Source organism: Haliotis cracherodii, unplaced genomic scaffold, assembly GCF_022045235.1.
Source record: "Haliotis cracherodii isolate W230 unplaced genomic scaffold, xgHalCrac1.p SCAF_17, whole genome shotgun sequence".
Taxonomy (NCBI): Eukaryota; Metazoa; Mollusca; class Gastropoda; order Lepetellida; family Haliotidae; genus Haliotis; species Haliotis cracherodii.
In genome coordinates, this window is record NW_027266272.1 from 11,164,489 (window position 1) to 11,189,436 (window position 24,948).

The 24,948-nt window shown below is 42.6% G+C and overlaps 2 protein-coding genes across 3 annotated transcripts in view; both read right to left on the reverse strand.

Moving 5' to 3' along the window:
- The window catches only part of LOC139464891 (sorting nexin-13-like), a 57,159-nt gene extending 53,213 nt beyond the window's left edge, over nucleotides 1-3,946 (reverse strand). For both annotated transcript variants that reach the window (XM_071246467.1, XM_071246468.1), the window contains exon 1: nucleotides 3,845-3,946. The gene's annotated coding sequence lies outside the window, so the exon portion shown is untranslated. The remainder of the gene's footprint in view (nucleotides 1-3,844) is intronic.
- Nucleotides 3,947-9,357: 5,411 nt separating this feature from the next.
- Nucleotides 9,358-24,118, reverse strand: LOC139464377 (polypeptide N-acetylgalactosaminyltransferase 1-like). Its single transcript, XM_071245907.1, has 12 exons — nucleotides 23,991-24,118; nucleotides 22,747-23,174; nucleotides 20,551-20,704; nucleotides 19,577-19,743; nucleotides 18,451-18,615; nucleotides 17,362-17,572; nucleotides 15,859-15,976; nucleotides 14,914-15,111; nucleotides 14,523-14,648; nucleotides 12,829-12,930; nucleotides 11,668-11,790; nucleotides 9,358-10,327 (listed from the first exon to the last, which is right to left on the reverse strand). Exons 2-12 carry the CDS (start codon nucleotides 23,147-23,149, stop codon nucleotides 10,175-10,177), a joined length of 1,920 nt encoding a protein of 639 aa, XP_071102008.1. The 5' UTR covers nucleotides 23,150-23,174; nucleotides 23,991-24,118; the 3' UTR covers nucleotides 9,358-10,174.
- Nucleotides 24,119-24,948: the final 830 nt, after the last annotated feature.

Below are 24,948 nucleotides of genomic sequence, written 5' to 3' on the forward strand. Positions count from 1 at the left end.
ATGCCACCTGGCCCTATCTGTATGCAAAAGGAAATATTTAGTTGTGTACTTTCACTTCCTATCATATTATAATTATGATAATGAGAACTGATAACACCCTTTTCATAACCAGCAGAGCTTGACTACGCTTGTCGTAAAAAGTGACTGACGGGATCGGATGGTCAGGCTCGCTGACTTGGTTGATGTATGTCATCGATCCCAATTGCGTGGATCGATGCTCATGATATCACTGGATTGTCTGGTCCAGACTCGATCATTTACAGACTGCTGCCAGGTAGCTGGAATATTGCTGAGTGCGGCCTTAAACAACAAACAAAGCTTAAGCATCACTTTCGTAACACAACTAATTTGTCATGTTGATCCACTGCAAGAAAATAAACCTTTGCCTCCAGTACACAAGGATATCTCTACAATTCTAAATTTTCTACAATTCTACAGTCTTGTCCTAAAAATGGTATTATTTAAAAGTTAATAACTTCTTAAATTCAGGGGGGCACGGGTGGCCCAGTCGTCTAAGGCGCGGCGATTCGCTGTGCAGTGTTGTGTCCCTTGGGCACGCCAGAAACCTATGATTGTGGGTTCAAATCCCGGTTCGCCCCAATTATGTTTCTAGGTTTGTCAGCACCATACCCGTGCTCGTGGGTTTCACCGAAGTGGTACACATCTGAGACCTGCATCACTTCGGGCTTTCCTCCCACATTAAGCTGACACGCCACAATATAACTGGAATATTGTTATAAGCGGCGTTAAACCCAACTCACTCACTCTTAAATTCAGGGGTATTATGAGATTGCACTGAATGCAATAATATAAAACAAAGCATTAAGAACTGTTCCCATTTTTGGGTCTTGTATATATGTGAATACAAGTTACTTCTACATAGAAAAAAATAGTTATTAGTTAATAGTAGTGGAACGATACACCGAAGCATCGGTGGATCGCAATTATTTATTTCTCGATACAAGCATCGATCACAATCGCACACTAAGTAAAAAGTATCGATTCGAACCCTAAACATGCTAAATGTATTCTTGTATAAATGTTACACCAAACACTAATTACAAGTGAAAATGAGAAGAGAAAACATACATATTTTCATCCATTGTGCAAACAGTAATTTGTTTGTGTGCAAGGTATTTGGCAATCCTGTCTATGAAAAAGCTATGTGATACGTATCGAATCGTGAGCAAGGTATCATGATACGTATCTGATTGCACAGCTGGTGTATCGTCCCAGCCCTGTTAGTTACATATATATATATTAATACATTGTGACATGACTTGGGAAATTTTTTAGTTAAAACTTTGGAATTGTTAACGACATTTGCTGCAGACTATGGGCTGAATATCTGCATCTGAGCACATCTTGCAAAATCCCTAAGTACTAGGTATGGTGCTTGGGATTCTGTTTTTTCCAGGTGTTCTTATCATGCTTATATTTGCAAAAGCTATCAATCTGCATGGGATCTGTTGATTTTGTTTGCAACTTATCACCTTATATTACATATTATGACAAACATCTCTGTGGTGTATATATATTTAATAGGACTTCAGAAAAAGGTCAATATCTCATCACATCAGCGAAATGTTGCATCCAAAAAGAAGAATAGTCCGTAGGCATTTGATAATGTTCGCCAACCAATTAGACTTAAGTAACCCCAAAATTTGGAAAATATGGTTAGAGTGATATTTCCAACAGAAACTTGAATTGAAATGTTGACTTATGAACCTTTTAAAAGTTGTGCCCTTGTGTCTAGAATTTGTTATTTTTGGAAACTTCTATTCTGATACTCACACCTTCAGTTGAATATGATTGAGCAGTCCATGGTCAGATTGTTTTGGCAATATATGTTGTGTTATTCTGATTTGAGTTATTGTGTTTAAATGTTATTTCAAACTTCAGCATAAGAGAGAGTGAGTTGGATTTAACGCCGCTTTTAACAGTATTACAGTTATATCACGGCATGTCAGCTTAATGTGAGAGGAAAGCCCGAAGTGATGCAGGTCTCAGATGTTTACTACTTCGGTGAAACCCATGAGCACGGGTATGGTGCTGACAAACCTAGAAACATAATCGGGGCGAACCGGGATTCGAACCCACAATCATAGGTTTCTGGCGTGCTCAAGGGACGCAACTATTCACAGCGAATCGCGGCGCGTCAGACGACTGGGCCACCCTTGCCCCCTTCAGCATAAGATAATGTGGTAGTGTGTGTACATATGCTGATAAAACAGAGGCAATTTGTATAATCATAACCATGTCAATGGCAGTGAGTGTGCACAATATACAGTATACCAAATTCTACCATGAATTTGGAATTTACTCGATTCTGATTGGTCAATCAGAGGCTATTAAATCACAATAAACCCCCTCTGAAACAGCTGGTATGATGGCCACATCACCACGGAAGCTAATATTCCTAGAATAGTACTATTTTCAGTCATTGTCGGTAGGCATATTTAAATAATTATATCTACAATTACAGGTTACAAAATGCAAAGATGCGGTTTCTACAATATTCAAAGGATGTTGCAATACATTTCGTGCAGAAAACACGATAGAAATCTACAAAGGGAATGTATTTACGTTTTGGAGACAACAGAGAGCTTGGAATTTTGGCACTTTTTTAAATACGACTGTGACGTCATTTCTTTTGCGTCACAATGAGCGATATGACGTCATAATGGTGACGTGCGATGTAGAGCGAAAGCCTTGTAATGCTTGCTTTGTTTTCTTTAGGGATACCCACCTCATGTTAGCTTACCAAGTTGCCGTGCTTATATGCTTTCAATGCCTGTCCCATGTTCGAGTGAAGTATTACGGTGTAAACAAACTACTTGAGTATATACACCGCCATATTTTGTTTGGTGATTCCGTAACTCAGATTGATAACCCACTCAAAACACTGGACTCAACCCATGCCGCTTCACTCAGTATATTTGCCAACACCAAAGAGTTCGCGTTTTACTTAGTCACGGTAGAATGGAGATAAACATACTGTGTTTTCAATGTAGAGTTAGGTCACCTGTAGATTTAATCGCACTAAATTGAAGTTGCAACCGAACACGCAACGCGACTCCTAAATATAGAGTTGCCTCCCTGGATTATTACCAGCCAGGGTAGTGTTATCCAATGGGTTTATCTCAAATTTGCTGTTATCATCAAATGTTTACATGAACAAATAGAGACTGTTCAATGCCACTGCTACAATGACATGGAAATGTCAGTTTGTGATTTGTATCAAAATTGTCTTCCACAACTAACACAGAAATACATAGTCTGATCTTAAAGACAATAACATTCTACATGTGAAAGTAGAATGGCAAAGGACAAATAGATCTGGTATTTTAACAGTAAAAATCTAAAATTTCATCTCTCATTCTGAAACAGTGTATAGATTGCAACACAGTGTCATCTGGCTCTGTATCCTGTTCACAAAGTTACATCCGTTTTGAAATGCAAACCTGTAGTTATGTCAATATTTCACTGATGGTTGTCAACTAGAGTAGCCTGACAAGATCTCTTTAGATTTTATTTAATTATGGCCGTGACATTAGTCACAACTGTCGATCTCCCAGGACAGATAGGAAAACCCGACAACCAAAACTGTGTAGAGTTACAGAGACGGAATAACGCGAAACGAATTATAACACGTAGGCACATGGAAGATTTATCGATACGCTCTTCATGAACGAGCTGTCAAAATTAACTTCTCATCACAAGTGGCGAGATCTAGAGGCACAGCCTCCTTCTTACAACCTGTCGATACTGTCAACAAGTCTCTGGCTACGTCAGCTATGTGGGACTATTATTTTCATTTTGAAACATGCGATCGACGTATTACCTTTGTGTCAGCTACATCAACGCGTTGTAATAACAGAGTATTCGTTCTGTCATGACCACAGGTTAATTTGTTGATGCAGAGGTGTTTTCTTGTCTTCGGCCATGTCTGTGAACCTTGATACTAAATTGAACCAATAATAGCGTTTGTTTCAAAACGCTACTGTGTAGAAAGAAAGGCCGCTATTGGTTAGAAGGATCCATAAAGGGAAGTAACTCGGGCCCTTTATGGAAAGAGGCGTGTGTAAAATCCATAACGAGCCATTGAGAACCCGAAGTATCTTCGTTCGGACATGTTGTTTGTGTAACACATGATCGACTTCAATGGTGAGGATAAGAAATAATTTGCAATTTAACATCTCTTTTCATATGTTATCTCTGGATTTATACCAGTTACTATAAATATGAATTATGAACTAGGTGAAACCGTAATGCGAACGCATTTTTCACTGGCACACCACCACCACCACCACCAACAACGACAACAACAACAACGACAAGAAGAAGAACAACATCATCATCAACAACAACAATAATAATGTTGATTTATATTGCGCTTAATCCTACACGAGAATGGCTGCTCAAAGCGCTACAGCGAAGATTAATTAAAATAAATAAAATAATTAATGTAAACTTATGGGCACCTCAGCAAAACGTCACCGATTTCTCTGAAAACGGCTACCATTTGTCGGGCGAAACGGCACCTCTGTTTTTAATAACGGTAAGAAATATTTATTATAAGCTTTATTTACATGCTTTACTATGTTATGTTGTAGAATATATGATATATTGACATTGTCATTGTCTTGTCAAACTAATGCATTGAAAGTAAGTTTGAAAAAATCCAAAAGGAGAGAGAAATGAAGTTTTAAACACTACTATTTCAGCTATCTAAAAGGTGGGTTTGAGCTCCAATATTCAAGACTGGGAGAGAGCTTCGTCTCCAGAGGGAGTTCCACAGAATTGGAATAATGTGAGAGAATGTTTCACAGCCAAATGTAATGGGTCTGAAGGGTGGAACTGAGACAATGGTGTCCATTGGAGCCGAGTTACGATATGGTGAGTGAGTGAGTTGGGTTTAACGCCACTTTTAACAGTATTCCAGTTATATCACGGCGTGTCAGCTTAATGTGGGAGGAAAGCCCGAAGTGATGCAGGTCTCAGAAGTTTACCACTTCGGTGAAACCAACGAGCATGGGTATGGTGCTGACAAACCTAGAAACATAATCGGGGCGAACCGGGATTCGAAACCACAATCATAGGTTTCTGGTGTGCCCTAGGGACGCAACTCTGCACAGCGAATCGCGGCGCCTTAGACGACTGAGCCACCCGTGCTCCCTCTACCATCTACAACCTCTCACCAGATGACCGGTATGCATCATCCATCACAGCAATAGTTTATGTAATTACTTATGTTACTCTTTCCATGGAAGTATCGCACTTTGCTGCACGTTATTTATTTCAATGTTCATTATTTACACTGTTGTTAGCTGTCTGTATTAATGTTTATGGAAAGGGCGTTGTGAGACAGCTTTTGCCTAATCCATTTGACATTTCAATGTCAATAAAAATGTTTAAAGACAACACCTGAATCCCCTCAGTAACGATCTGAATGTATCCATCGAGTGCAATTATTAAACTTTGGCCAAACCGCTTTACATTTTAAATCCGAGGCAATATTCAAGTTGAGTTTGGTTCGTTTGAAATTCAATCAGAACTTGCTTCGAAATGTTTCCAGTCAATATTCGCGAATTTTTTGACCACTCAGAAAATTAGAAATGAAAGAAAAGAACTATTTGTAGGTTTGCAATGTTCTTACTACTCCTTTCGCCAGAGAAATGTGTCATTTGTCCTATTTACAATTATTTATGTTAATTGTAGAGGTCACTGCGTGAGTTATAAAATTCAAGATCTATTTTGGATAAAGGTGTATAGCTAGAAGCAGTTCCGAATGTCATAGTATCGAAAAAGCTTCATGTTATGATGTATGCATTTCCACGCTCATACATGTACTTACTGTATATAGGGGGAATAGCTCCGGGACAACGTGTTGCGCAGATGTAACTGCACACTGCAGGGAAAGTGCATAATATATTATGGGCGGATTAAAGTGCCTGCAGCAAGTCGTTGAATCTACATAACTCACGAGCCACGAAGGGAAAATAATAGATCCGAATCACCCCTATTCAACGCTCATCACTTTTCTTAGCTCCAGCGCCCCTTGGGCCAGGTTCACACAGTGCCGATTATGGCTCCCGTTCGAGATCAGACGGCGCTTCGACAAGAAAAGTGAAAAAGTCGGATTACTATCCTCAATGATCTGAATGCAGTGATTGAATATCTGATTGAATAATGTGTGGGTACAGTGGTGATGTGTCTCTGAACATCAGGTATGAATTCCTTGCTGAAGCATGGCGTTCATTCATATACCCAGGCTATATACAAATACCTATAACACGGAGAAATGAATATTAAAATACTATTTTTAACTATGTAACCACTATAACTATGTATTGCTATGAACTGCGTGAGATATTGATTAACGTCGCATCAACACTGTCATGTCTGAAAGAGTGAGTGAGTGAGTTTGGTTTTACGCCGCTTTTAGCAATAGTCCAGCAATATCACGGCGGGGGAGACCAGAAATGGGTTTCAGACATTGTACCCATGTCGGGATTCGAACCCGGCTCTTCGGCGTGACGAGCGAACGCTTTAACTACTAGGCCACCCGGCCGCCCCATGTCTGAAAGAACTTTTAGCTTACTGACATATGTATGTGAAAGTGATTATCTTACCTCTAAGTGAGAATGTTGAGATCTGATCACGTGATCTTGATAAAGTTCTACGTGTCCCATCCTTGAGGGAAATAAATTTCTGAGCGGCAGAATAAATCCCTTCTACCCCTCTACGAAGCAAAACGCTGCACGTTATTTACGAGTCAATCAACGTCATTTGGCACAGCACAAGGTATATCCTCAGATTTTTTTTCAATTTTCAAAACCGGATATGTATCATCCATTGTATATTTGATGTAACATGTCACCTTTGGGACATAAAAAAGAATATATAAATTCACAAAATAATTACACGACACAAATAGCTCTCCTACATGTTTTAGTTTTTCTGTATCCTCACTTCTCCCTGAAGATAACATTTCTTGAGTGTCATTTGTATATTATGAAACACATTGTACATGTGATTTATTCTGTCATGGGGCGGCGGGGTAGCCGGGTTAAAGAGTTCTCTCGTCACGCCGAAGACCCGGGTTCGATCCCCCACATGAGTACAAAGTGAATGAAGCCCATTTCAAGTGTCCCCCGCTGTGATAGTGCTAAAAGCGACGTAGACACTCACTCACCTACACACTATTCTGTCATGACAACATCAACATAAACAATACATTGCCATCATTAAAACCCACTCTGGACGCTGATGCCTCATCCGGGTGGGACCGCCTCCGTGGTCTAGTGGTAGAGCGTCCGCCCGGAGAGCGGAAGGTCGGGGGTTTGCTCCCCTGGCCACGTCATACCAAAAGACGTTGAAAGACATTACTTGTTGTTAGCCTGCCTGGCACTCGATCTTCGTCAAAGAATCCCTCAGAAACAATTTTTGATTTAACATATGTCTTACATCTGAAAATATACCCAAGACACAGTTAAATGTGGTCAATCATACTGATAATTCCGCATGTCCCGATGTGCTTTATATTGCATCTGAAATATATATAATATATGGGGAAATATTTGTGAACCATTACGCAACGAGTTGACAATTATTTTCGCACATAACATTCATCGATAGGGGGATGAGTCTTCTTGCAGGTTACAGAAAGGGGCGAGTGGTGACGAGTGGGGCACGAGTCGCTATTCGGTTTGTCCCGAAGTTGGTCACGAATGGTACTATGTACAATACTTTCCATGCTCACATGCTGCATTTGAACCACACACACAACCATGCAGTATATTTCTGCAGATATCAAGTGATTCTCTGTTGGCTAAAATGGACAAAACTGGCTACCGCGCTGTCATCAAGTATTCTCAACAGACAGGGCTAACTCCAACAGACATCCAGAGTGTGAGTGAGTGAGTGAGTGAGCTGGGTTTAACGCCGCTTTTAACAGTATTCCAGTTATATCGCGGCGCGTCAGCTTAATGTGGGATGAAAGCCGGAAGTGATGCAGGTCTCAGACGTTTACCACTTCGGTGAAACCCACGAGCACAGGTATGATGCTGACAACAGCTATCCAGAAAATGCCGGGCATGTCAAACGTCACGGCGCGCTGGGTTCCAGGTTCATCATGTCGCGTGAGAACTTGCGACGTTTTGAAGTGATTTGTAACCATGGATGAGTCTTTGGTTTACTACTGTCAGTCAGAAACTAGGCAAGATGCAGGGGGAAACGTCTCCGTCTCATCAGCTGGCAAGATTTCAAGGACTCGCAATGGTGGACTATACATCCCGAAAGGTCAGACCAATGGTATTGGCCAGTATTATGCTAATCTGCTGAGGCAACCGCTTGAGAATATTAAGGCTGAACGTCGTGGAAAACTCACTTGAAGGTGTGTTGTTCCACCGGGACAATGTACTTGTATGCAATGTATGACTGTGGCTTTGAATTCATTGAACATCATTCGTATTCACCAGATTTGGCACCGTCAGATTTCCACCTCTTTCCAATCCGTAAGAAGGAACCGTCTGACAAGCATTATGTTTATGACAATGACGCCATTTCTGATGTGGGGAGCTATTTACACCACCAGGAGGACCTTTCTACACTCTTGGGATCAAGGCACTGCAGCATCGTTAGCTGACGAGTGTGGAGTTCGGAGGGGATTATGTTGAAAACTAATAGCAACCAATTCCACTAGAGTTAGGCTCAGAACCACGTATAGTTATCATGATATTCATAAACTAGGTCTTCAGCAACCCATGTTTGCCGTAAAAGGCAACTTTGCTTGTGGTAAAAGGCGACTAACGGGATCGGGTGGTCATGCTCGCTGACTTGGTTGATGCGTGTTATCGATCAAAATTGCATGGATCGATGCTCATGATGTCAATCACTGGATTGTCTGCTCCAGACTGTTTACAGACCGCCGTCATATAGCTGGAATATTGCTGAGTGCGGCGTTAAACAACAAACAAAGTTGCTAAAATAGATGAGAGTCGACAACAATATATTTAGTCATAATTCGGTGAAGTTTCACTCACATTATTTCACAAATTCAATATTTTCTTGACCAACGCCGCAATATTTTATCTCTAGCTGAATTTCTTGTGCTCTATTACCTGACATTGTATACCTAAACAGAGACTCAAACACATTCACACAATAAATGTTTACTTGGAATTCTTTCAATTATTTGTATGTGCTATCATGTACAGCAGTAAAAATGCACAATAAAACAACAATTTGACACACTTTATCAGTTAACTCCATGAGATAAACGATATATTTGTGCGTGCGTGCGTGCGTGCGTGTGCAAATATAACCAGTACATGGCTGATTCCTTGCCTCCTGCAACAATCTATGCGCCACTCAAAATATCAACTTTGTGTGGTCATTCAGTAAGGTGAACATTATTTGATAAAGAGAGACACATATCCCGGCGAATGTCAGACATCTCTGTTATTCACATTTACGCACGTGCAGTTTAGACACTCTCAAACCAGATTGCAGAAAACAACATGATATCACGTAACCCAGTGTAAATGGCGTAACGGATTGATTTTGCCATTTGAACTGACTTCAGTCAGGCGTCTGCGTCAGGTTAACTTTAAAAAGTTAACTTTTTATTTCTAAAAATACAGTGGGTAATGCCGTGAATGAATTAGGTGATAAACCTACCGTGTTATGAAATTAAGAAAAACTGTAGATTAGATACCTCTTATTTTAAGTTGGAACCGGGAGCTTTATCACGTATTGATTAAGAGGCGACTAACGGGATCGGGTGGTCAGACACGCTGACTTGGTTGATGCATGTCATCGCATCCAAATTGCGTGGATCGATGGTCATGAAGTCAATGACTGGATTGTCAGGTCCAGACTTGATTATTTACAGATCGACGCCATTGAGTGTGGCGTTAAACAACAACAAAAAGAGACACGTGTGTTGACACTATGCTCCTATCCGTTATATACTGATACTATGAGAAGCAGGGCAGGTATACGAGTGTGAGACAGGATTCACGTTGATGGGTGCTGTGTAATAAACTGAAGTATGCACCATAGAGGGCAATGGTGACAAATTCGTGTCATTCCGTGACACGCAGGCTACGGAAAGGGGCGAGTGGTCACGAATGCGCGGCGGATTGATTCTGTATACATAATGTCTTATTCACATTTCTTCAATCCTCAGCACATTCTTCCTCCGCGGTCTGTGATAGTTCCACGTCCACTGCTGGGACTTCTTTCCAGAGCATTCCTCCATCACGACATGCTGCGTCGCGTTCACGGTCAAACAATTATTGTGTCGGCTTATCAACTTATCCTGGAACACAGAAACAAACACGGTCGGTCAAACAATCACCATGTCGCCTAATTAACAAACATGGTCAGTCAAAAAAAGATTGTATCGCCTTATCAACTAGTCCTGGAACAGAGAAACAAACACGGCCAGTCAAACAGTCACCATGTCCCTTATTAAATGTTCCTGTGACACAAAAACAAACACGGTCAGTCAAACAGTTACCATGTTCCCTTATCAACTTATCCTTGAATACAGAAACAAAAACGGTCAGTCAAACAGTCACCATGTCCCGTTATCAACTTATCCTGGAATACAGATACAAACACGGCCAGTCAAACAGTCACCATGTCCCTTATCAAATGTTCCTGTAACACAAAAACAAACACGGTCAGTCAAACAGTCACCATGTTCCCTTATCAACTTATCCTGGAATACAGATACAAACACGGTCGGTCAAACAGTCACTATGTCCCGTTATCAACTTATCCTAGAACACAGAAACAAAAACGGTCAGTCAAACAGTCACCATGTCCCTTATCAAATTATCCTGGAACACAGAAACAAACACGGTCGGTCAAACAATCACCATGTCACCTAATCAAAAAACATGGTCAGTCAAAAAAAGATTGTATCGCCTAATGAACTTGTCCTGGAACAGAGAAACAAACACAGCCAGTCAAACAGTCACCATGTCCCTTATTAAATGTTCCTGTGACACAAAAACAAACACGGTCAGTCAAACAGTTACCATGTTCCCTTATCAACTTATCCTGGAATACAGAAACAAAAACGGTCAGTCAAACAGTCACCATGTCCCGTTATCAACTTATCCTGGAATACAGATACAAACACGGCCAGTCAAACAGTCACCATGTCCCTTATCAAATGTTCCTGTAACACAAAAACAAACACGGTCAGTCAAACAGTCACCATGTTCCCTTATCAACTTATCCTGGAATACAGATACAAACACGGTCGGTCAAACAGTCACCATGTCCCGTTATCAACTTATCCTAGAACACAGAAACAAAAACGGTCAGTCAAACAGTCACCATGTCCCTTATCAAATTATCCTGGAACACAGAAACAAACACGGTCGGTCAAACAGTCACCATGTTCCCTTAATAAATTATCTTACATCTAAATATTATACATCAGTATGACCGACCTGACACAGAAACGTTGTTTTATCCTGTTAACCACATACTCTCCATGGGTCGATATAGACTTTATTTGCTTGGCGACAGCGAGTTTTTATGGCAAAGTCATCACAATCCGAACTCCGATACCATTCCAAGGACTGGACTTGTTGGTAAACTATTTTCGTCATGCCATTTCGAGAGTCGGGTGGCATACTCTACCTTGTACTCCCATATATGGGACTCTGACGACCAGGTGCACTTAGCTACGAACACATTCCCGCCACGGTGTCTCAGACAGCAACCTAAGGACACGATTTCACCCAGATCAGTCATGTCAAACATCTGCAATATATGAAATGCAAAATGAAATATCAAGAGATAAGTGCGTGTCACACAAAAATAAAATGACATATCTTACGTAAGTGTGTGTCATACGGATATACATGATATCTATTACATAAGTGTGTGTCATACGGATATACATGATATCTATTACATAAGTGCGTGTCATACGGATATACATGATATCTATCTCATGAGTGCGCGTCGAACGGATATACATGATATCTATTACATAAGTGCGCGTCGAACGGATATACATGACATGATATTTATCTCATGGGTGCGCGTCGAACGGATATACATGATATCTATTACATAAGTGCGTGCCATAAGGATATACATGATATCTATTACAAAAGTACGGGTCATACGGATATAGATGATATCTATCTCATAAGTGCGTGTCATACGGATATACATGATATCTATTACATAAGTGCGTGTCATACGGATATACATGATATCTATCTCATGAGTGCGCGTCGAACGGATATACATGATATCTATTACATAAGTGCGTGTCGAACGGATATACATGATATCTATCTCATGAGTGCGCGTCGAACGGATATTCATGATATCTATTTCATGGCACGCCAGAAACCTATGATTGTGGGTTCGAATCCCGGTTCGCCCCGATTATGTTTCTAGGTTTGTCAGCACCATACCCGTGCTCGTGGGTTTCACCGAAGTGGTAGGTCTGAGACCTGCAACACACACACACACACACACACACACAAAGGGTAACTATCGAGAGTATATTTGTGTTCTGTGGCGCTTTTCTTTAGCAGAAATCGAATATTCCGAATCAGGGTGGTGAAGAAAAGAGTCAGTATTGTTTTACGCTGCTTTTATATTCCAGCAATGTCACCACGGGGGAAACATTCCGTCGAGCACCTTTATACATAGTTTTCGAAGTGATCTCTGAAAATACTGGTCGGCAGCGGATAAGAAAAGACAATTCCATATCTTCAACACAGACACACAGACACGCACGCATGCACACACGCACAGACTCATCCGCCCATGTTTGTCTACCTGAGCATGACCTTGACCGTGGCACAAATACATAGCGGGTTGCTTCCCTTCCTCAGAGGTCATCATGTCCAGGCACATGTTGGGCGTGGCCATATTTCGAAGCTGAGATCAAGCAAACAAAAAACACAATTGAGTGGACAGCGTTTTTTACAACTTTTAGACGGTAAGTCAAGTTTTTCTATCCAGGAACGTCAGCTGTTTAACGTCAGCTACTGTCGGACAACCGTACACCCCACGTACAACTCAAAAGAAGTTAAGGACCAACCAATTCTCTTATATTACTATAGTTCCTCGGTCATGGCACTACAGATTAATTCAAGAATCGGGTGGTCCTAAACATCTATCATCTTTCCCAAGCTCCTCACAGCGATAGTACGTTCCCGGAGCTCTCTATACCGAGAGTGTAACGAAGGTGTCACGCGCTGGGAAGGAGCTTGCATCTTTCCGAGGCAAGGGAGTTAACTGACGGTCCAGTTTCCATTTTTATAGTCAGTTAACTCCCTTGCCTCGGGATGACGCAAACTCCTAACAGCGATTGCCCGTAACGTCTCTATCCCTGCCACCAGTCAAATCTCCCCACTGTGAAAGGTGGTCACAACCACGCTTGGAGTTGAACTCGCAACCGACGGACGTTATGCCTACAAACAAGTGATGACTGCCGTGACGCCGAATACTCTTACCCTAACTAAATTATTTTCTTTGTTTGTCAATTTGAATTTCTATTTCATTTTAACTATCGTGTAATTGGTATAGTAAGAATGTAAGGGGGAATTTGGATGATTTTCCGTTCTTCTGCAATCTCGAACCAATCTGACCAAACAAACAAAAAGTTAAATTCATATGGGAAATATGGTCAGTCGTAAACCTTTTCAAAAATAACTGCATTGACATTCCCAAAGTCATAAGTAAAAGTAAAAACGTTACTACATTTGGGGTTAGGGGGCAAATTTCAAGATTCTTGTAATGACCGCGCCCACACTAATTGCAGCGATGTTACCGAGAGTGTAACGAAGGTGTCACGCGCTGGGAAGGAGCTTTGGGAAGAGGAACTTCAACACACTCCGGCACAGTGGTGACTCAGCATAACACCACTACCACAGGCTTATTTGCATATCATGTGACCGGACTTTTCTCTTGTTTGTAAACAAACGCGCTTTTTCAGAAATCAGTACAGAACAGACTAATGCGAGTATTTGGGGGCGCTTAACATATTGTTTTGCATAATTATATAGATATGCTACTACAACTGCGACAGTGAATTTCATGACAATAGATATTTATGCATAAAAAAGACCGTATCGCTAACTCTCCGTTTGGCTTCGAAGACAGCACGTGGAGCCGTACAACCAATGTAAACAAAGGATAACTACGCAAAAACAAATAGATTTTCACGTATTAGGATACTTTCTTAATGAACCGTAACCATTCTTTGACATTTGTTTCTGAAAATGTGTAGACTTGTAAAAACATGAAACGGATGAAAAGATTATTCAATATCTTGAATGAACTGTGAAAGATTTGACGAATCGTCAATGGCGCTGGCCCGTGGCAGAGGTACTATGCTGGCTGGCTGCCGGTCGGAACTTCAGTTGAGTAGCATACGTACTTTCCTCCCCAGAATACCTACTTACCTCCCCTGAATACCTACTTATCTCCCCTGAATACTTACTTATCTCCCCTGAATACCTACTTACCTCCCCTGAATAAACACCGTCACTTGGGATAGCCACTTCCGGGTACACGTTCTCGATGTACCAGGAGAAGGGCTTACATCCGATTCTTTCTCTCAACCGGCGGCGTTCAGAGACATCCCCTGGTTTCTGTAAAGATGAAGTGTAAGGTGGTCTTTTTGTGCGAAACATAAAAGTGCAAAAGATATTCTACGACTTGATCGTATATGGAAGTTGCAAAACGTATTAAACGCTCCTCGTATATAAAAAAGTCCCGTGCTAACAAGGACTAGACCTTCCTTGACCAGTTTCCAAGTATGTGTATCAGGGAGTCTGTAGAGGACTATATTGTATTATCCCTTGTAACCCAGTCATAGGAATGCAGTTCCACATTTCTGGAATATTTGGTACATACGTAGAATTTTCCATTCTTCTTTTCATCATAATAGTACTTCTTGTAGTCGTCCATCCACACTTCCGCCACACGCGCGTTATTCGCTTCTCCGGCCGCTTGCGCACCCTGGCGGATCTTCGAATAACTAGCGTGGTTGTGAAACACGTGACCAACCCGTGAACAGACTGGCGTTTCAATCCGACCTCCGCACATCCAGATCTGAAGAAATGCATTTGGTTATATTTCTTGTTTTTTCAGTTTGGCCTTGGCATAAGTGAAGTAAAATCGGATGACGACTTTCATTATCAATTCGAAGATGTTAAAATCGCACAAATTGGAAAAAATATAACGTTTCACGTGTTCAAGGATCTCAATTTTCTGAGCTGCAGCATCCAGAGGGTTTGATGCTATTCTGAAGGCGCTTGTATCGATTATACAGTATTATTGATTCGATTACCAGTATTATATATCATGGTTTGTGAGCTTAATGTTGGCGGAGGGTCTGAAGTTGGTCGATCAGGTCATAGGCCTCTTTAGTGAAACCCCCGACAACGGATATGAGACTGACCGATCATAGATCATAGTTCGGGCGAAACTTGGATTAACTCTCACGAAGAGTGGACAGTAGCCCAGATTTGTAGTTTACCACCCAGTTGATGTTTTGAGGACTAAATGTGAGATATCCAACCCGGACCTAATTCTACTAGAACCAATTACTACACCACAGCACTGGCCAACTTGTTCTGAAGGAGACTTCGTGGCTTATCAAAAACCGGAACTGCATACAACTACATATGAGGAAAGCATTAGAGACTTTATTTGTCTAGTAGACATTATGTGTGTATACTTTGGGCTGGATCACTTGTTGTATTCACTGCCAGACCTGCACAATCACTCCACGACTGACACCATAGAGACGCTGCCACGACTTCACTTTAGGTCTTCACACATGAAACAAGAACTCACCTTAAACGACATCTCGATATTCTCCCCACCCCAGACCTTCATTCCAGGGTCAAATCCTCCCAGAAGATCGAAGTACTCCCTTGTGATGGAGAAGAGGCCTCCCGCCATAGCTGGGTTTCTGTGATGGGTAAGAAGTTGAATGTCGAGTCTTATTAGAGTAAGGAAATGTTTCTCGGCATCGTCGCGTCAATTAAAATCTTGCTGTTTTACTGTCAATAAAACTATTCTTTTCAAGTTGCCCGCGTCATGTGAAGCCTAATTTCTTATCCATGCTTGACAACTGGCAATATGTTTAACAGCCGAGTCCAGTTGTTAACCGAGCCGTCAGGGAATCGAGTCGGTCACTGAAACTAATCAGTGAACATATTCATCAAGTGAACCGAGCTAGTGAGTGAACCGAGCTAGGGAGTGAACCGATCGAGCTAGTGAGTAAACCGAGTCAGTGAGTGAACCGAACTATGGAGCGAACCGAGTCAGTGAGTGAACCGAGCTAGTGAGTGAACCGGGTCAGTGAATGAACCGAGCTAGCGAGTGAACCAACTCACTGAATGAACAGAGCTAGTGAGAAAACTGAGTCAGTGAATGAACCAAGCTAGTGAGTAAACTGAGTCAGTGAGTGAACCGAGCTAGTGAGTGAACCGAACTATGGAGCGAACCGAGCTAGTGAGTAAACCGAGTCAGTGAATGAACCGAGCTAGTGAGTAAACCGAGTCAGTGAGTGAACCGAGCTAGTGAGTAAACCGAGTCACTGAAAGAACTGAGCTAGTGAGTAAACCGAGTCACTGAATGAACCGAGCTAGTGAGTAAACCGAGTCACTGAATGAACCGAGCTAGTGAGTAAACCGAGTCAGTGAGTGAACCGAGCTAGTGAGTCAACCGAACTATGGAGCGAACCGAGTCAGTGAGTGAACCGAGCTAGGGAGTGAACCGAGTATGTGAATCAACCGAGTTAGTGAGTAAACCGAGTCAGTGAGTGAACCGAGCTAGTGAGTGAACCGAGTCTGTGAATGAACCCAGCTAGTGAGTAAACCGAGTCAGTGAGTGAACCGAGCTAGGGAGTGAACCGAGTCAGTGAGTGAACCGAGCTAGTGAGTAAACCAACTCAGTGAGTGAACCGAGCTAGTGAGTGAACCGAGTCACTGAATGAACCGAGCTAGTGAGTAAACCGAGTCACTGAATGAACCGAGCTAGTGAGTAAACCGAGTCAGTGAGTGAACCGAGCTAGTGAGTCAACCGAACTATGGAGCGAACCGAGTCAGTGAGTGAACCGAGCTAGGGAGTGAACCGAGTATGTGAATGAACCGAGCTAGTGAGTGAACCGAGATAGCGAGCGAACCGAGTCAGTGAATGAACCGAGCTAGTGCCCGCGTCATGTGAAGCAAACTTTCTTATCCATGCTTGACAACAGGCAAAATGTTTAACAGCCGAGTCCAGTTGTAAACCGAGCCGGTCAGCGCACGATTTAAGTGACCCTAGTGGGTAAGTACATTGATTGCACATCACCTGATCGGTTCAATATTGCTTGTACGCCGTCTTCTCTCTCTGGGGGGCGGGTTCCTCCAGTTGAACGTCAGGGACGGGAACTCCACCACCCCAACCATCACCTCCGGCCCAGCAGTGATCCCGTAGTTGTTCTGGTCTATAGCGTCTATTGAGGGCGTGGTCACCACCCGTGGGTCGGCTACCAGGGGCGTCAACAGAGGCTCTAGCCAACCTACGGTCAGAATATGCGTCTATGTTTTCAACACGTAACTAATATTCCAACAAATATATCATCGTCATGACTTCAAAGGTCCACCAGGTTGAATCCACAAGCCGTGAATACTTACTGCCGTGATGCAGTGTAACAGTGACGCATGTATGTATAAGGCTTGTGTGAGTGAGTGAGTTGGGTTTAACGCTGCTTTTAACAGTATTCCAGTTATATCGCGGCGTGTCAGCTTAATGTAGGAGGAAAGCCCGAAGTGATGCAGGTATCAGACGTTTACCACTTCGGTGAAATCCACGAGCACGGGTATGGTGCTGACAAACATAATTGGGGCGAACTGGGATTCGAACCCACAATCATAGGTTTCTGGCGTGCCCAAGGGACGCAACTCTGCGCAGCGAATCGCGGCGCCTTAGACGACTGGGCCACCCGTGCCCCCTTGAAATTAATGAATGTTCCCTAACAGAGAAGGTATGTGAAGGGTGTGTATACAATGAAATTCGTAACTATGCAGAAAAAAACCCCACCAGATTCCAATACAAAAATGAACGTAACTAATGTTGTTATTTTGGTGTATTAATGATGTTTATATTTTTGGCATTTACACTGATAATTTAATCTTTTTCATTTAGCATTCAAAGCACGTTGTATTCATATTTAATGCACAAACAGTTCTGACTTACATACATATGCACATTTTGTTAATACAAGAATCTACATTCGGAATAAAACATTCATTCATCTATCCGTCCCTCATCCGTCCATTCATTCCTCAACCATTCATTCATCCCTCATGCACCGATTTATGCATCCATCATCCATTCTCCACCCATTTACCCATCCATCAATGAATCCATCCACCTCTCCCTAGCTTGAGCCAATACCTGGAAGACATTCGCAGTGCGAGTCCAAGAACGTGATGGTGGGCGCTGTCGTGTATTTGTACCCATACATCCGGGCTACCATCAGGCCCAGTCCAGACTTGGCTCGAACAATCCGCACTTTAGGGAAGCGCGCCATGTACACGTCCAGCGGCCTGCCGAGAAAATCTGGAGATAGAAGACATTGTTGTTGTTAATCTCCTTGCAGCTAATGAGGAACAACGAAAACTTAAATATAATGAATCAAATGATTCTGAAATAAAACAGAAACCAAGTCGCTCTATTCCTTGTTAAGAGTTGCGTCCCTTAGTTGTGACAGGATCCTAGTTTCGCCCAGCCATGAGACTTGATCTGTGTAACAGACCAGTGCTCGTGGTTTTCACCCAAATCGATAACGTCCACAGCCACTGTAACATTCCTGACATTATTCTGGCACACATGGCCTCAGACCACAGTTACCCATGAACCGGAAAAGGAAAATAGGAGAATATAGTGCCCTGCTTAAATGGGCTGTTCAGTCTGTGCCATTTTTTAGAGGGACTTATGATAGTTGAAATGAAAGATTAGACATTGTATTTTTTTATCCACGATCTGTACATGGCATTGACTCCAGCTTCCGATGATCTGACACGTTGTGTGTGTTGCGGGTCCAAACTTCCGGTGACCATTCTGGACAGTAGTTACTGCGAAATCCTGATGTTGGATCCAGGCCGATACTTTTCGGTATGAGTGACAAGTGGCAGGTTGGTCAGCATGCAACAGGAGAACTGTCTACGACCGATATTAATTATTATGGTGGGCTGTCATGTCACTGTAGATAGCAACGAAGGAGTGAGTGAGGTTTTACGCCGCTTTTTTAGCAATATTCCAGCAATATCACGGCGGGGAACACCAGAAATGGGCTTCATACATTGTACCCATGTCGGGAATCGAACCCGGGTCTTCGGCGTGACGAGCGAACGCTTTAACCACTAGGCTACCCGACCGCTCCAGCAACGAAGGAAAGAAACTGAGGTCTGAGGCCACATAACTTAAATATTGCTTAAGTCGCGTTAAACCCAACTCACTCGCACTCGAGACATTATCTGCATAATATGTAAAAAATACACGCCTCCAATAACACACCTACCCCATGACGAGCCATCGTCGACGAGGATCACCTCCTTCACCAGGTGCGGCGGGGTGTTGTCATGGATACTGTGAACCAGCCTTAGCAACGTTGACCACGCCTCGTTGACGAAACAGATGATGATGCTGGTCTGGGGGAGACCGGCGGAGGAGTAGCGCTCAGCACAGCTGTTTAATATACACGCATTGAAATAGATAATCGATTGCCAATATATCTGAACGATAAAGCAATTCCGTATATCAGATTAAAGAACGCCCAAAAATATTTGCAAAATCAGATTCTTCTCACAGTCAAGCCAGCCTATCAAAAGAGAAGCAGTGAGTCAACAATAATTCAATTAAGTCTATAAGTTTTTTCTATCTCCTTGACTGAAACTTCATTGATGGAAGTCAAGGCTTGTTCTCCAAACCTTTAACATAGCTGTCTAACGTTTAACAGTGGAATAGCTGGGGCACATGTCCCATACACTTGTGACATGCGGTCATGAATTTCTTGGGGAGAACTTTTCTTTGAAGCCAAAATCTTGATGACTGCTCGGTACTCGTTCTTTTCCTTTTTCTGTGTCCATTTGGACCGCTATTGAGTGAGTGAGTATAGTTTTACGCGGCTTTTAGCAATATTCCAGCAATTCCGGTGGACATAGGAAATGGGTTTCACACTTAGTACCCATGTGGGGAATCGATCCCGGAACTGGGGCCTGACGAGCGAACAGTTTAACCACAAAGCCACATGACCGCCCCGGACCCAGTGAACCCGTTTTGACCAAGGTATAACTCAAGTTCGAGTGAACAAGACTGAAATAGCCGTCCAATCGAAATTCTGTGTTAAGCTAGACACCGTAGAGATGGTGACGTCACTTCCGAAACGAAGCCATGGTGGCGAACGGTTCAAGGGAACATATCAAGACAGAATGGAGATATAGATGTGATGTAATCAATGTTTGAGTGAATGCTGCTATCAATACAAAAACTCACCCCTCCATTCTCACGTCTCTTAGTCTCCGTCTGACGCCGATCAGGTTACTAACGTATTCATTCATGGCATGGACATCAAGAGCGTTGTTGTATTTCTTCTGTTCTTCCGGGGGCAACTTTTGGGGGTCTATGCTGAAACCCAGGCCGCCATCCCCTAGAGGAGAAAGTATCCAATATATATAACTCACGCACGCACGCACGCACGCACGCACACCCTTGATCACTGTAAAATCATTACTACAACTAGCTTTCAATACTTGTACAAGTAGGGCAGGTAACTCTTACGGAGAATGTGGCATGACAATAAATACTTACCGCCAAAAGAAACGCGAACCATAGAAGTATGTACGTTGAGAGTGAGTGAGTTGGGTTTAAAGCCGCTTTTAAAAATATTCCAGTTATATAGCGGCGTGTCAGCTTAATGTGGGAGGAAAGCCCGAAGTGATGTAGGTCTAAAACGTTTACCACTTCGGTGAAACCCACCTAGAAACATAATTGGGGCGAACTGGGATTCGAACCCACAATCATAGGTTTCTGGCGTGCCCAAGGGACGCAAGTCCCTGGCCACCGTGCCCCCATGTACCTTAAGAAGAAATGTTTCCAATGTGTACCACTTAATGACAAAACTAACAATCAGTCAGTCAAATGTCACGATATGCTACACGTGATTTCCAAACTTTACATGCTAATCTCGCACGAGACAAATGGTGCATCCCGAGTCCTGGTTCTATGACGTCACATGTGACGGGGGGGGGGGGGGGGGGGGGGGGGGGGGGGGCGATACTGCGATGTGCATGTTGCATGTTGACTGGCGGCATGAACCGGTGACACGTCAATATGGGTAGCCTAGGGTAGCCTTATGGTCAGCGCGTTCGCTTGTCACGCAGAAGGTCCGACTTCGATTCCCAAAAAGGTAAAATGCGTGAAGGCCATTTCAGATATGCCCCGCCCTGATAACATGGAAATTTACAAACGCGGCACAAAGACTTTATCACTTACTCAATATTTCTAACTATTAGATACCGCCATCGCAACGATTTATTTTACACCCCAACATTTTTTAATTGTCCTGAATCACCGTTGGGTAACATATGTCGCCTATGGTTTAGTTTGAATGTCGAAAACCCCTGACAGCATGGTGTCTGTAGAAAGAGCAGAACCTGGGCAGTACTCTCAATCCAGGTAAAGAAAGGCCGGGGGAAGAATGGCACCAAGAGTTAAAAAACAACCCAAACCGGGCATACATTTAAGCCGGCCGATATGTGCGCAGAACGTTTCCCCAAGTTCCAAATACACGTTTGAGATCCTCAGGGTGTTACCCCCGTGACTGCATACTTCCCGAGGCAAGAGCGTCCACTAGCGTTTTTATCAAAGTCTTGTTTCCACCCTTGCCACATTAAGCCCACTTTCCTGTGCTAAATATGATTGGTCTATCGCACTTATCAATAGTCCAATCAGACAATATTTCACACAATCAACATCCACGACTGGTACACCTTCGTATGGAAGTGATTTATCGTTGCCTGTCTTTGTTGACACAAATATATCTTTTTCATCTTTTAAACCTCCCAACGATTGCCTATGTTTTTTGTTAGGGATGAAATGAATGTTTTCGTTATCTGATGGACGAGGTCGTCGCTATCTTTGTGAAGCTATACGAGATAAGAACAGCGAGGTGGTACCAGGGTCGAGCCAAGAAAAGTGGCCTTGATGTGATAAGGGTAGAAACTAGGCTTTGATATAGGGTAGTGGACACGCTTGCCTCGATAAAATTCCTGGAAACTAGTGCAGTAACTTCACCTATTTCAAGTGATTCATCTTGGTACTTCCGATACGACCCAACTCCAGAATAAGGGGGGGGGGGGGGGGGGGGGGCGGTCGGGTAGCCTAGTGGTTCACGCCGAAGACCCGGGTTCGATTCCCGATATGGGTACAATGAGTGAAGCCCATTTCTGGTATCCTCCGCCGTGATATTGCTTGAATATTGCTAAAAGCGGCGTAAAACCATACTCACTCACCCACTTAAGAATATGCGTCTGATATGCCACGGGAATGTTGTTCCCGTAGCAACAAAGCACCACACCTCAGCGTTTGAACTTTAGAACCAGTTCGAGTGTTGTTCACAGAAACACACAATGACACAATAACCCTCGCAACGGCTCCAACAAATGGAATGAACGCTTGAAGCTGACATACCGGCATTTGTGATGTTGAACAGACTCCTCACAACAGCAAAGTCGGGTTCATTTGGAATGGGCTTGGGTGGCCAATCACCTCTCAACGCTACACTGCCGGGAACGTCATTTCCAGCAACCCCATTCTTGACTGAAACGACTTCGTCAGGAAGATCGGGTTGATGCAAAAAATACACATCCTTCACATCTGATCGCTGTCTCGTTTTCATGTCATTCCCGTGATCCTTTGTTATATTCGGCGGTATTACCGCACGTGCCTCTCTCAATGTATGTCCTGTTGTGACCCTAGGCCAAATCTGTCGCCCCTCGCTGTTTGGCCAGGAGAGGAATATACACACCAGCCCCGCCCACAGAATCACCAGGGACAGGAAAAACACGTAGAGGTGTCTCACCCTTAACAGCATGATGATGGACACTCTCTGCAACCTTCTGAAACATGCAGAAAAATGAATTATTTGTAAACTCACTTCCACTTTTGTCTATAGTGTCGCAGATATCTTGCTGTCTCTTTGTAACATGGTGAGAGGTTTGCTTTCAAGTTAGACTTACTCTGAGGTTTTGCATTTGAATTGTAAGACCTGGGTTTTACTTTTGACTTTTTGCATTTTAATATGAAGAGCGTAGAGCTAGGAGGGGCCAAAATGCACTTTGGCCCTTTTTGCATATTATTGCATAAATAACATCTATGAGTTCTTGTCTACCTGTAGAAAAAATATTGTATGTTTTCATTGATGCGTTTTTTGAAATATAGCTTACTTGCTAGATTTTGTCCCTCTTTGTTCTCATTTTCGTGTTTGGTTGAGACTGTTTGTCTGAGAGAGATTATGAAAGTTTTTCAACAAAGTTGGCATTATTGTAAATCATTTAAAAGTAATTCAATAGTATGTGTTTGTACTTTCAGTAGTAGTTTCTCAATCCCAAATGTCAAATCCCATGCAAATGCCTGAGGTTCAAAATGGGCCAAAATACAGACATTGGCCCTTTCCACCCTAACACAAATTAAAAACGTAAGTTTATTTCCTTTTTTGAATGTTTTTTCTAACAACATTTATATCCCTACGACTATCGTAAGCCAGTGTTAAAGTGTGGGAGTTACGACCACCTGAGCGCTAAGATGGCTTTGTGGAACGGGGTCCAGTTCTAACCCGGATTTTCACAGGTTCAATTTACATTCTCAGCCCCTACATATCATAACTTAATATTAATATTATATCCGGTACACCGAAGGAGATTGACAATACATACCTACAATTCCGTTAGTAAAAACACATTCGTCAAAGATGTCCCATGGTGTATCAGTTGGTGTGAAGAAACACTATCAACAGAAAACTCAATCGTAAAATTAAAATATCTCTGCTGGCGATACCACTACCTCATTATCCCAGCATCGAGATGTTAATGAGATCGCACTCACACTCCAACCAATCTATATCAAAGTACATATTTCATATTTCATATCATTAATTACAGGTATGGATTGTATAGACCGCGGTTCTCTTTTGCGTGTCCCAGTTTCAAGGTTAGTTTACACAAAGTCAACAAACAAAAGCTGTGTCACAGCTGTGTCAGTAAATCTGTATGGACGAGGAAAAAAAGTTTCATAGCACGAGCGACAATCTATACCACCGGACATCTTGTCAGCTGGAACGGCCAATGTTACCAGTCGATTCTCTTTTCGGCCGGTCCTGTCAAAAAAAGAAAGAAAAAAAATCTAAATGGAGCGCAGGACATCCTACAGCTGAGTCAAACTAGGCTTGCCAACTCAGTCTAGACTTGACTCATTTTTTAATTCATGCTCTAGGATGTATTTGATAGGCATTTACAAGTTGAGAGAGTTAATGAAGCTGAATTGTTTGATAGGCATTACTTAGAAGTTAACGGATGACCAAGTAGACACAGTTTATGGATAACAACTTCTTTAATACTGTAAAGGCGACGTTTCGTTATACCGTTGTCAAGCAAGACTGAATGAGGGTACTTACTTACTTACTTTGGAGATTTAAAGTGCGCTTTCCGAGTGATGCGTATTTCGCACACGGGCCCGGCTAGGCCACTTAATGTGTTTCCGAAAGGGGCGAAAGTGGTCTGTGCAACCCAAGAGGGGGCTCTAGGGGTTGCTTCTATAGAATTTGGGAATTTTGAGATTTGGAATAGATTCCGATGGGGTTGGGGAGTAGAACTAAGGGAGCTGGGTATGGTGGAT

Bases quoted from the DNA above. Each gene is read 5' to 3' on its own strand.
- LOC139464377 (XM_071245907.1), bottom strand. From the start codon at position 23,149: ATGCTGTTAAGGGTGAGACACCTCTACGTGTTTTTCCTGTCCCTGGTG. The intron at 12,931-14,522 runs GTAAGTAGGTAT...GCTTGATCTCAG, and splicing joins ACGGTGTTTATTCAGGGGAG to CTTCGAAATATGGCCACGCC. The intron at 10,328-11,667 runs GTAGAGTATGCC...TCTGTGTTCCAG, and splicing joins CCCATATATGGGAGTACAAG to GATAAGTTGATAAGCCGACA.